Source organism: Trachemys scripta, unplaced genomic scaffold (assembly GCF_013100865.1).
Source record: "Trachemys scripta elegans isolate TJP31775 unplaced genomic scaffold, CAS_Tse_1.0 scaffold_92, whole genome shotgun sequence".
In the NCBI taxonomy this organism is placed as follows: domain Eukaryota; kingdom Metazoa; phylum Chordata; order Testudines; family Emydidae; genus Trachemys; species Trachemys scripta.
In genome coordinates, this window is record NW_023260578.1 from 44,944 (window position 1) to 58,537 (window position 13,594).

Sequence of the window (13,594 nt, forward strand, 5' to 3'; positions counted from 1 at the left end):
AAACAGCTGCATTAAAACAGTGGCTTCCATATGAGGAGAGAGAAATAAAACTGGGACTTTTTGATATGATAGAGGTCTATATATTCTCCACTGCTGTGAATAAAGGAAATAGAGAAGTGTTATTTAGTTTTCTCTTAACACAAGAATTAGGGGGCACCGAATGAAATAAATAGGCAGCAGGTTTAAAACAAGCAAAAGGAAATATTTCTTCACGCAATGCATAGTCAAAACCTGTGGAACTCTTTGCCAGAGGATGTGGTGAAATCCTAGACTATAACAGGGTTCAAAAAAGAACTAGATAAGAAGGATAGGTCCATCAATGACTTTTAGCTAGGATTGGCAGGGATGGTGTCCGTATCCTGTTTGCCAGAAGCTGGGAATGGGTGACAGGGGATGGATCACTTGATTATTCCCTGTTCTGTTCATTCCCTCTGGGGCACCTGGTATTGGCCACTGTCAGAAGACAGGACACTGGGCTGACCCAGTACTGCCATTCCTAAGTTCTTATGGCTCTCAACCTTTCCAGACTATTCTTACCCCTTTCAGGAGTCTGATTTGTCTTGCCTACCCCAAGTTATACCTCACTTAAAAACTACTTTCTTAGAAAACCAGACATAAAAATAAAAGTTTCACAGCCCACTGTTACTGAAAAACATCTTTTTATTTTTACTATTAATTATAAAATCAGTTGGAATATAAATCTCGCACTTACATGTCAATGTATAGAATATAGAGCAGTATAAACAAGTCATTGTATGAAATTTTAATGTGTACTGACTTCGCTAGTGCTTTTGATGTAGCCTGTTGTAAAACTAGGCTAATATCTAGATAAGTTGTTGTACCCCCGGAAGACCTCTCCGTAACCACAGGTGTACCCCTACCCCGGGCTGAGAATGACTGCATTAAAATGCCACCACTGGAGAATATAAATGGCAGGTGTCTAGTCAAGGAACTTATTTAAAGTATTTTCCCACCATTTATTGAGATCATTTGTAATATAATAAACAATGTAAATATGCTAATTCGTTGCAAAATGGAGGTTAAAATGCTCGGTAAAACAATTGTAATAAAATAGCTCTTTGTAAATGCGTGTAAGGGAAATACATTATTGGCTCCCACTGCTCTAGAACTACGTCACTGTTCAAGCATCAGACAAGGTTCTGTTTTTATGTCATTTGTTAGAAAATCCTTATTCCCTCGCATTTCTTTTCAATAATGCCTACGATTAAAATAATGCCTTGCAGGTATATTGTGTAAGCAGCTGCATGCTCTGTTGAAAACTGTGACTACTTATTGTCTTTTGAAATCCCTCTGTGTTCCCTTCGTTTTAAGTTCTAGCGAGGGGGGAAATAAAATATAATTATTTGAAATTTTTTGTCTGAAAACTGAAAGGAGACTAAGAGAGTTAGATGTCTAGGTTTCCTTCCTCCGTGGACCAGGTCAAATTTCATTGAATTGCAAAAAAATCGAGGTGGTTATATGACCCAGTAACTACTGAACATCACAAGTTATTGATCTTCATAATACCCCTGGGAGGTGGAGGAATATTACAATCTCCATTTTACAGATAGGAAAAGTGAGGCATAGAGCGATTAACAGCAAACAGGGAGGCGAGTCGGAGTTGGGAACCGAACCTAGGTGTCTTCCGTCCTAAGCCAGAAACTGACTCACAAACCCGCCTTCATCCCTGAACCGCCCCACGATTTCCGCTGCAGACTAGCCTGGACACAGCTTCTTTCCTGTGTCTGTTACTAGCCCCCCAAACTCCTCCCTCTTCCACTCGGCTGGTTGCTGATTAACCTTCCCCAGTCGGAGCTGCCCTCAGGGGAGTGAAATTTAGATTTATTTTGTCGCAGCAGCAATACGAGAGTAGAAGTTTGGTGGCTGTAGGAGACATCATGGAGACGCGGGTTATTTTCGGTTTGGGGGATAGTGAATCTCCTAGGTAACCGTTTTTGAATTTTCAGAGGATTCTACGGGAATTAGACACTCATCGCGCATTAAACCAGAAGCATAATCTTAAACCGCGCAGCATAGATTAGATTACCCTAACATTAGCCTTTACCTTAAACCTTTTCTCCATTGTCACCCCCTAACCCTACTCTTAATTCCTCTGTAGTTAGGTGCATAATTCCCCTAAATTTCTTTGAATTTACTCCTTAAACTGCCGAGCACTTGGAACCGTTTCTATGGGTCAAGTGCATTTGAAAGTGTGTCCCTGAGCTTGATGGTCTTGTTGCAGGTGCTGCGCTGGGCGACTCCGTCGGTCCGGTCCAAGGTACTCGAAGTGTCTGAGTCAGTAGGGGAGACTGGGACACTCAACTGTTCCTACAATACCAGTGACTCTGCTGGCATCTCTCTCTTCCCGTACCACCGGTTTCCTAGCCGAGCCGCTCAGTACATTCCCCGGAGCGGGACAAAGACACACAGCACTTACAGCGATACTGCAGATTTCGCCAAGGAGAGATTTTTCTCTAAGGCTGACGAGATCTCCACACCTGTGAACCTCACAGCCCTGGAGCTGGCGGACACAGCGGTGTATTATTGCGCCCTGCAGCGCGCACAGTGACAGAGCCACGGAGCAGAGCCGTACAAACCCCCCCCTTCCTTCCTCACAGCGGAAAGTGTTGTAGACATTGCAGCTGGGGGCAGTGCTCCGAAGGAGACTGTTTACACTGTCTTAAAAGTCGTTTCTCAGATACGGCGGGGGCACATATTGGCCAGATGTGGTAACAATGGATGTCCAATTTGACAAAATGTGGGTTAAAATCTGACAATTATAATACTGTTAAAATTACCTCTTTGAGGTAAAAACGAGAGTAAAAAAATGTGAAACCTGGTGAACATTAATGGGCCTGCTGTGGAGGTGCTTCGTCGAGTGAATTCAGTATTGAAATCTAAACAAACATGCATTTTGTGCTGATTTGCTGGGAGTCTCTCTTTCCGGTGCATCATTTTTTAAAAGGCCCGCACGATTCAAGCAATGCTCTGTATGTTGAGTGGTGAACTCATGGAAAAACAGCGTCACCTACTGGTAAAAAGTTCAGACACAAAAACAACAAGGAGTCTGGTGGCACCTTAAAGACTAACAGATTTATTTGGGCATAAGCTTTCGTGGGTAAAAACCTCACTTCTTTTTTACCCACGAAAGCTTATGCCAAATAAATTTGTTAGTCTTTAAGGTGCCACCAGACTCCTTGTTGTTTTTGTAGATACAGACTAACACGGCTACCCCCTGGTATAGAAACAAGTTGATTTTTGAAAACGCTTCCCTCTTGTGTTGTATTTTAGGTTTAAAATCAGTGACAGCAAAGACAACGAACGAAAGAAAAAAAATAAAGTAATTCTGCCAAGAATTTCAGCTGGGATTTCCAAGGCCCAGCTACCTCTGAATTCATCCTGTTCAGATTCCACTCTATCTGATTAATGACTTTTTCTATGGAATTTTCCGTGGAATTATATCCCCCTACAGTTGCATATAAGCTCCTGAAAACTGATGATCCTCAGAAATCACATGTGATTTAGCGATGTTATTTGCCCCCACCCCAATGTAAGTGAGGCGTTTAGATTATTTTGCTAACCCTGGGCAAGTAATTTTGGTAGGGAATCTGAAGTGAACCCAGGTGTCCCGAGTTTAAACCCAGGGGCGTTCATATCTAGGTTAACTTTTTCCGTCAAGGTAGGTTGCCATTCCCATACCTGCTTCAACAGGAGGTTCACTGACACAGGAAACACGCTCAAGAGTTCCCCAAACTCCTCCTATTTCCTCTAAAGGCTGGTGTTTTATTACAGTTCCCCAAATGTAGCTGCCTTCGGAGACGTTCAGTTCAGATTTCTCTTCTCAGCAGCATCGAAGAGCCACAAACTTGGTGGCTGTGGGAGACATGATGGGGACATGTTTTATCCTTAGCATTTGGATAATTAACCACCTAGGTGAATAGACGGAGATTTTCAAAGGAGTGTGGGGAAGTTAGACGCCCATTGAAACACAACTTTTACATTTTCCTTACTCAGAGACCTATAAACCCTAATCCGTTCCATGAATCCTAACCCTAAAATTTAACTTAAGCCATAACATTATCCTTATGCTCAGACTGAAGCCTGAAATGTAACCGAACCGTATCCTGTATTCCACTGGGTTTGGGCGCCTAGCTCCGTTAGAACTCCCAGTCTCCAACTGCAATGCGTCCAGGAGGGTCTATGTCTCAAGTGCAGTTGAAATTACGCCCTTGAATGTGCTGGTCTTGTTGCAGGTGCGGTGCTGAGCGACTCGGTCCAGTCCGAGGAAACCCAGGTGTCCGGAGCTGAAGGAGACGCTGTGACACTCCGCTGTTCTTACACTACTAGCTATACTGGGTCTGTCTATCTCCACTGGTACCGCCAGTATCCGAACCAAGGCCTGCAGTACATTCTCTGGAGAGGAGCCCAGGATGCCAGAGCTTTCAGTGACACCGCAGATTTCGCCCAGGAGAGGTTTTCTTCCCGGGTTGACGACAGCTCCACAGGTTTAAACATCACAGCCCTGGAGGTGGCGGACGGAGCGGTGTATTATTGCGCCCTCGGTCTGGCACCGTGACAGAGCCACATAGCGGAGACGTGCAAAAACCCTCCTGTCCTTGCTGCAGCTGAGGTTAGGCGCCCCCTGAAGCGGAAAGCAGCTTCCCTCTCAGAGCAACATCACAGCAGAAGCTTTTGGGGAGGGATTGTATTGGTTTGGTGTGACTCCTTCCAAAAAACCCCAAACGGAAACCCTCAATCCTAGATTATAAAGCCAATAAGGGACCCACTGATCACCTAGATCCGCCTCTCTCCCCCACTCCTGATCAGGTGCTTCAGTTCCCTGCCTACACTGGGCTAGCCCCAGCAAGCTAGACTGCCCAAGCAGCCACCTTCCTATCCTTGCTTTCTCTCCAGAGGGAATGACCAGCGTCATTGACACCGTTACAAGTTACCAGGCAGCTGTTTCTAAGCCAGCACATGTATTTTTAGGGTGAAACCGTTACAGAAAAAAACCCATTAGAACAACCAAATAACCTACCTGCATGCTAAAGTGTAGGAATGTGTTGCTCCCTAATCACAAGCCTTGAAGAACGGCAAACTGTTCCCTTGGCAATGAGGCAGGAGTGACCTTGTTCTAGCGCCTATGTTTGGGAAACTTATTTGGCTGATTTGATTGTTTCCTCGCAGCTGGCATTCACGCGCTCAAGAGATGGGTTCGTTATCTTATGTGCATGTATACTGCCTGGCTTTTCTATGCGCAAGATTTGTACCAATGAGAAGCGTTGTAAGCAGGGAAGTGTAAAGAATAAAAGCCCCAGGAAAAGTTCCTGGAGGTAGAGGGGCTTTTCGGCTACCACAGACCTGGCGTTCTGTTTCCTTTCCTGTATCGTCACCACACTAAAGGGCTTATCAGGAGTCGCCCCTGATTCCAACCTAGGTATCAGTCCTTCTAAACCCAGAAATGGGTTTTCCCACGTGGGGCATAACTGCCTCTGAACTCTGATCCAGAACAAGTCATCTAGTCTCTCCTTTATATCGCTTGGGCCTTTAGTCTTGCCCACATGTAATAGCTGATAAGAACGGCCGTTCTGGGTCAGACCAAAGGTCCATCTAGCCCAGTGTCCTGTCTTCTGACAGTGGCCAATGCCAGGTGCCCGAGAGGAATGAACAGGACAGGTAGTCATCCACTGATCCCTCCCCAGCCGCCAGCTTATGACAGACAGAAGCTCGGAACACCATCCCTGCCCATCCTTCCTGGCTAATAGCTCACCAGACACAGGCCTACTCCTCAGCCTATAGCTTGAAAAGACTGGGTTTCTGATGAGGAATTTGCATTCACCCCTCCCTAGCTGTTGCCCAGGAAAATACTCAACATTTTTTGTTCCCAAAGTCCTTTTTGGTCCTGCACTTTCTTCAATACAGACCTTTGAATGCCCAAGTCCCACATCACATCTCTCCCCTAGAGAGGTTACATACAATACTGGCCCACACTACTGCAAAACATCTGAATTTAATACAATGGACCCCCCCACAGATACTGAATACACTAAAAAGCAACAGAGGGTCCTGTGACACCTTTAAGACTAACAGGAGTATTGGACTATAAGCTTTCGTGGGTGAATGCCCACTTCATCATACTTCTTGCGTCTGATGAAGTGGGCATTCACCCATGAAAGCTTATGCTCCAATACATCTGTTAGTCTTAAAGGTGCCCAGGACTCTGTTGCTTTTTACAGATCCAGACTAACACGGCTCCCCTCTGATACTTAACACACTAAGGGTTTTCAAGGATATTGAAGTAATTCGCCATATCTGTCACAACACACGCCATGGGACTTCCCTGAATTAATTCCTGTTTGTGCAACAACACAGCTTTTCAGGGGAGAAAAATCCCACCTTGATTTAAAAGTTGCAACACTTCCTAAATTGTTCCAGTGGCCTCAATGTTGAAAAATATAATTTAGGCAACCTCTTGTCTCTGCGCCATCTGGTGGTACGAAGTATAAATACGCATTGTAATTTGAAATCCTTCCATACGCCCTTATTTTCAGTTTTTATTAGGCAGCCGACAAAAGCAATTTAAAATAATTCTTCCAAGAATTTTTGCTGGGAATCTCAAAGGAGGTTAAGGGATTTAGGCTTGAAAATCCCATTAAATTTCTCCTTTGAAAATCCCAGACTGTATTCCTACTAAAGCTGGGTGAGTACTAATGTGATCCCAATTACAGTATAATTGGAGTGACTGGAGACATTTATACTCACAAGTCCAAAATGAGCTAGAGAAGTATGATGATCATCATAGAGAGAAACTGAGGCACGGAACTGTTAAGTGACTTGTCTAAGATCACACAGGGAGTCTGTGGCGCAGACAGGAACCAGGTCTCCCACCAGGGTTCTAACCACAAACCCAACCTTCCCTCGCTAGTTTGCTGTCAGCAACAGACTAACCTGAACCCAGCGTGTTTCAAGTCCCGAACCCCTCCCTCGTCGCTTGGGCTGGTTTCTGATGAACCTTCCCCGCCTGCAGCTGTTTTCAGAGGCGTGAAGTTAATTTTCCTGTGAGCAGCAGCAACAGCTGAGACCGTCAGAATCGGTCGCTAGAGAAGAAACCATGGAGGCGCGTTTCATTATCAGCATTGGGCTGTTGATTCACCTAGGTAAGCAGCCTGGGGGTTTTCAGAGCATCCTAAGGAAACCAGGCACCCAACTCTCACTCTAATTCTAAAACTTTTCCTAACCCAAACACCAACTCTAAACCGATACCCTACCACTAAACTCTATCCCTGACACTATCCTTAATTCACCTGGTGCTGGGCGCCTAAACCCCCTAATTGCCTCTGAAATGCCCGCGTAAAGCGCAGCACACCTGAAACCCTTTCCCTGGCTCAAGTGCAATTAACTTGCTGTACTAGGATTTAAATCTCGTGTTGCAGGTGCCGCGTTGGGTGACTCGGTCCAGTCCAACGACCCCCAAGTGTCCGGAATAAAAGGAGACTCTGTGACCCTCAGCTGCTCTTACACTACCAGCCATACCGGTTCCCTCTCTCTCCACTGGTACCGCCAGTATCCCAACCAAGCCCCGCAGTACATTCTCCAGAAAGGCGCTAAGGGAAGCAGGTACCAACATACTGCAAATTTCGCCCAGCAGAGGTTTTCTTCCCAGGCTGATGACAGCTCAACGGTTTTAACAATCAGAGCCCTGGAGCTGGCAGACACTGCGGTGTATCTCTGCGCCCTGCAGCGCGCACAGTGACAGAGCCACATGGCGGAGCTGTACAAAAACCCTTCCAGCCTTGCTCTAGCTGAGGTTAGACACACACACTGAGGCTGGAAATAGGGGCCCTTGGCAGATTTGTTATCCTGTTAAGAAACTCATAATTAGGAATAGTTTTGGTGGTGTCAAGGTATCCTTCCGATTCCTCCCAAAAGCAAATTCCTGAGCTAACGTAAGAACGTAAGAAAACGGCCATCCTGGGTCAGACCAAAGGTCCATCTAGCCCAGTGTCTTTTCTTCAGACAATGGCCAATGCCAGGTGCCCCAGAGGGAATGAACTGAACAGGGAATCATCAAGTGATCCATCCCCTGTCGCCCATTCCCAGCTTCTGGAAAACAGAGGCTAGGGACACCATCCCTGCCCAGTCTGACTAATAGCCATTGATGGACCTATCTGCCTTAACTTATCTAGTTCTTTTTTGAACCCTGTTATAGTCTTGACCTTCACAACATCCTCTGACAAGGAATTCCACAGGTTGACTGTGCTTTGTGTGAAAAAAAAAACTTCTTTTTTGTTTTAAACCTGCTGCCTAATAATTTAATTTGGTGACCCCTAGTTCTTGTGTTATGAAAAGTAATAATAACACTTCCTTCTTTACCTTCTCAACACCAGTCATGATTTTATAGACCTCTATCATATCCCCCCTTAGTCGTCTCTTTTCCAAGCTGACAGTCCCAGACTTATTAATCTCTTCTCCTATGGAAGCTGTTCCATACCCCTAATAATTTTTGTTGCCCTTTTCTGAAACTTTTCCAATTCTAATATATCTTTTTTTAGATGGGGCGATCACATCTGCGTGCAGTATTCAAGATGAGGACATACCATGGATTTATATAGAGGCAATATGATATACATGTCTTCTTATCGATCCCTTTCTTAATGATTCCCAACATTCTGTTCTTTTTATTTTTTTCGACTGCTGCTGCACATTGAGTGGATGTTTTCAGGGAACTATCCACAATGACTCCAAGATCTCTTTCTTGAATGGTAAGAACTAATTTAGACCCTATCATTTTTATATATATAGTTTGGATTATGTTTTCAAATGTGTATTACTTTGAATTTCATCTGCCATTTTGTTGCCCAGTAACTCAGTTTTGTGAGATTCTTTTTGTAGGGCTTTGCAGTCTCCTTGGGATTTATCTATCTTGAGTAGTTTTGTATCATCTGAAAATGTTGCCACCTCACTGTTTACCCCATTTTCCAGATCATTTATGAACATGTTGAATAGGACTGGTCCCAGAACAGACCCTGGGGGACACCACCACTATTTATTTCTCTCCAGTCTGAAAACTGACCATTTATTCCTACCCTTTGTTTCCTATCTTTTAACCAGTTACCGAATAATGAGAGGACCTTCCCTCTTATCCCATGGCAGTTTACTTTGCTTAAGAGTCCTTGCTGAGGGACGTTATCAAAGGCTTTCTGAAAATCTAAGGACACTAGATCCACTTTTTCTAAAAACGGTGGCTGGGGATTTCAAAGGAATCTAAGGGGTTAGGTACCTCTCCCCCTCTCTCTGAATTCCTCCTTTGAAATTTCCAGATTTCATTGTTAAACGTCTGCTTACTTGTATAGTCTTCTTCCGAATGATATCTGAGTGCCTCAAGATATTTATCCTCACGGTTCCCCGGACAGGGAGAGAAACAAGACCATCTCCCTTGCACAGGTACGGAAAGGGCGTTACAGAGATATTAATTGTTTCGCCCAAGGTCATAGAGGGGGGCCGTAGCAGATCTGGGAACCGAAGCCACTACCAGGTCTCCTGTATCCCAGCCCGGAGCCTTCATCACCGACTCGTTCTTCTCACCTCAATGTCACCACTTTGTCAGCTGCAGACTCAGCAGAACTCACCGCTTTCCTGTGTCTGTTACGAGTTTCCCAACCCCCCTCCCGCCTCCACTAGGCCGGATGCTGATGAACCTTCCCCAGTTAGTTGTAGCTGCCTGCAGAGCCCTGAAGTTTAGAGTCCTCTTAGCAGCCGTATTTGGTGCCTCCCATTTAGTCACCATAGAAAGAAAGTCATGGAGACTTATTATATATTCAGCATTTGGCTATTTAGTAATCTAGGTAAACAGCCTGGAAGTTATAAGTCCTACTACCATTCAACCCTATATAGAACCCTGACTGTCCACCTGACCCTAAACCCTACAGCTAACCGTAAATCTAACGGCAATGCCAAAACCTTTTCCTTTAGTCTAGCCCTAACCTTCATTTAATGGCCGTCAGGCGCCTAAATCCCGTATGGTTTCTCGAAATTTCGAGCCTTACACCGCAATGTATCTGGAGCCGCCTCTGCGGGTCAGGTGCAGGTGAAATCCTTAACTTGGATTGTTTTGTTGCAGGTGCTGCGCTGGGGGACTCGGTCCAGTCCAGGGAACCCCACCTGTCTGGAAGAGAAGGAGACTCTGTGACCCTCACTTGTTCTTATGATACTAGCTCTACCGGCTACGTGTATCTCTTCTGGTACCGTCAGTTTCCCGGCCGAGCCCCGCAGTACATTCTCTGGAGAGGAGTGAAGCAGGCCAGAGGTCAGAGCAATACTGCAGAATTCGCCCAGCAGAGGTTTTCTTCCCAGGCCGATGACAGCTCCACAGTTCTGAACATCGCAGCCCTGGAGCTGGCAGACACCGCGGTGTATCTCTGCGCACTTCAGCGGGCACAGTGACAGAGCCACATGCCAGAGCTGTACAAAAACCCTCCCAGCCTTGCTCCAGCTGAGGTTAGGCACACACACACACTGAGGCTGGAAATAGGGGCCCTTGGCAGATTTGTTATTCTGTTAAGAAACTCATAATTAGGAATACTTTTGTTGGTGTCAAGGTATTCCTTCCGATTCCTCCCAAAAGCAAATTCCTGTGCAAACATACGAAGGTAAGAAAACGGCCATCCTGGGTCAGATCAAAGGTCCATCTAGCCCAGTATCCTGCCTTCCGACAGTGGCCAATGTCAGGTGCCCCAGAGGGAATGAACAAGGACCGGATCCAGGCACCAGCTAAGGAAGCAGGAGCTTGGGGCGGCTAATACAAATGGGCGGCAGTCCAGCCACTCTTGGGGCTGCACGTCCGGTCTTCAGTGGGAATTTGGCAGCGGGTCCCTCAGTCCCTCCCTTCCTCTTTGAGCTGCCACCAAAGTTCCGACCAAGAGGAAGAGAGGGAGTGAAGGACTCGCCGCCTAAGAATGGAGCAGCGCGATTGAGCTGCTGCCGAAATGCCACCGATCCGCTTTTTTTCCCCGCTGCATGGGGCGGCAGAAAACCTGGAGCCGGCCCTGGAATGAACAGAACAGATTATCATCAAGTGATCCATCCCCTGTCACTCATTCCCAGCTTCTGACAAACAGAGGTTAGGGACATCATCCCTGCCCAGCCTGGATAATTGCCATTGATGGACCTGTCCTCCATGAACTTATCTAGTTCTTTTTTGAACCCTGTTATAGTCTTGGCCTTCACAACATCCTTTGGCAAGGAGTTCCACAGGTTGACTGTGGGTTGTGTGAATAAATACTTCATTTTTTGTTTTAAATCTGCTACATATTAATTTCATTTCGTGACCCCCTAGTTCGTGTGTTATGAGGAGTAGATAACACTTCTTTATTTACTTTCTCAACTCCAGTCTTTATTTTATAGACTTCTATCAATTTTATAGAGCTATAAATAGTTGTATTATAATATCGCCCTTGGAGAATATAAATGGGATGAAAATAGCCAGGGAATTAGTTTCTGTGTTTACACTGGTCTAGTTGTAATAAATCAATCAATCAATAAATAAATAAAAAGGAAATGTACAAAAATTCCAATTGTCACGAACTATGTGTTAAAATTTGGGTGGGATATTTTAATAAAATATTCTCCGTTTTGGATGGGTATAGTGGGGTTAAGTTACATGTCCCAACTGTCACAGAGTCAGATCACTATTAAACCATAAAACAAATCTTGTTTGGTAGAGTGGTTTGTTAGAGTATATTGTTCCCTTGTATTACTTTTAAATAATGTGCAGGATTAAAGAAATTTTCTCTATGCATATTTGGGGGAAACGGAGGTTTGATTATTGAGAACTATTTGTTAAAATGTACTTTAACAAGGAGGAGAGAGAGGGAGGGAGAGAGAGACCCGCTCACAGTTGTAGAAAAAGACAAACTAATATTAAAATAATTGTTGTAAAAATGTGGCAGGAATCTAAGTGAGTTAGGCATTCAACTCTCATTGAACTTATGTTTTGAAAATTCCAGATTTCATTATTAAAATCTACTTACTTGTGTGGTTCTTCTTCGGAATGATACCGAAGCGCTTCGAGCTATCTATCCTCACAATGCCCCAGTGAGGGAGAGAAACATGTCCATCTCTCTTACACAGGTAGGGAAAAGGAGTCACAGAGATATTAACTGGCTTGCCTGTAGCAAACCTGGGAACCGATGCCAGGTCTCTTGAGTCCCAGCCCGGAGCCTTAACCACCGGCTCGTTCTTCTCACCTCAATGTCACCACGTTGTCAGCTGCAGACTCAGCAGAACTCACCGCATTTCTTGTGTCTGTTACGAGTTTCCCAAACCCCACTCCCGCCTCCACTAGGCCGGATGCTGATGAACCTTCCTCAGTTGTAGCTGATTGCAGAGCCCTGAAGTTTAGATTCTTCTTAGCAGCGGTATCTGGTGCGTCCTACTTAGTCACAACAGGAAAAAAATCATGGAGCCATATTATATATTCAGCATTTGGCTATTTAATCTCCTAGGTAAACAGGCTGGGGTTTCTGAGGGGTCTAAGGAAGTTAAAATTCCCACCAGCATTCAGCCTTATCTGGACCCCTGATTCTCAACATGACCCTAAACTCCAAAGCTAACCCCAAATCGAACGGCAATGCCAAACCCTTAACTCTAGTCCAGCCCTAAATCTAATTTAATCCCGTCGGGCGCCTAAACCTTTAACGTTCCTCGAAATTGCAAGTCTCACACGGCAATGAACCTGGAACCGCATGGTGAGTCTGGTATAGGTGAAATGATGTCCTCCAATTGGATTGTTTTGTTGCAGGTGCTGCGCTGGGGGACTCGGTCCAGTCTAGGGAACCCCACCTCTCTGGGAGAGAAGGAGACACTGTGACCCTCACTTGTTCCTATGATACCAGCTCTACCGGCTACGTCTATCTCTACTGGTACCGCCAGTTTCCCAACCAAGCCCCGCAGTACATTCTCCGGAGAGGAGTGAAGCAGGCCAGAGGTCAGAGCCATAGCGCAGATTTCGCCAAGGGGAAGTTTTCTTCCCAGGCTGATGACAGCTCCACAGTTCTGAGCATCAAAGCCCTGGAGCTGGCAGACTCCGCGGTGTATCTCTGCGCCCTGCGTCTGGCACAGTGACAGAGCCACATAGCAGAGCTGTACAAAAACCCTCCCAGCCCTGCTGCATTCGATTTTCAGAGATTAAAGCTGACTACAAGAATATATGTTTTGAGTCCCAAGCTGATGAGCGCCACAGTTTTGAACATCACAGCCCTGGAGCTGGGAGACACCGCGGTGTATTACTGCGCCCTGCAGAGAGCACAGTGACAGAGCCACGGAGCAGAGTTGTACAAAACCCTCCTTTCCTTCCTGCAAACAGAAGTGAAAAACATTGAGGCGGGAATCAGCGCCCCTCGGGGGACTTGATACTCTGATAGAGAGCTGAATGTTCGTTTAAAGTTACTCCTCCCAGACCTCAAATCCTTATTCAAACAGCTCCATTAAAATATCACCCTTGCAGAATACACAGTGCATTGGCTATGTCACGAAACATAGTAGGAATATTTTCTCAGTATATCCTGGGGCAGTTTGTAAGAAACCCTATAGGTGA

The 13,594-nt window shown here is 45.4% G+C and overlaps 1 gene segment (V, D, J or C); it reads left to right on the top strand.

Annotated features, from left to right (window-relative positions):
• The first annotated feature begins 12,388 nt into the window (after positions 1-12,388).
• LOC117870661 lies at positions 12,389-13,134 on the top strand. The segment is given in 2 exon segments: positions 12,389-12,503; positions 12,800-13,134. Coding segments are annotated over 2 exon segments (369 nt in total).
• The last annotated feature ends 460 nt before the right edge of the window (positions 13,135-13,594 follow it).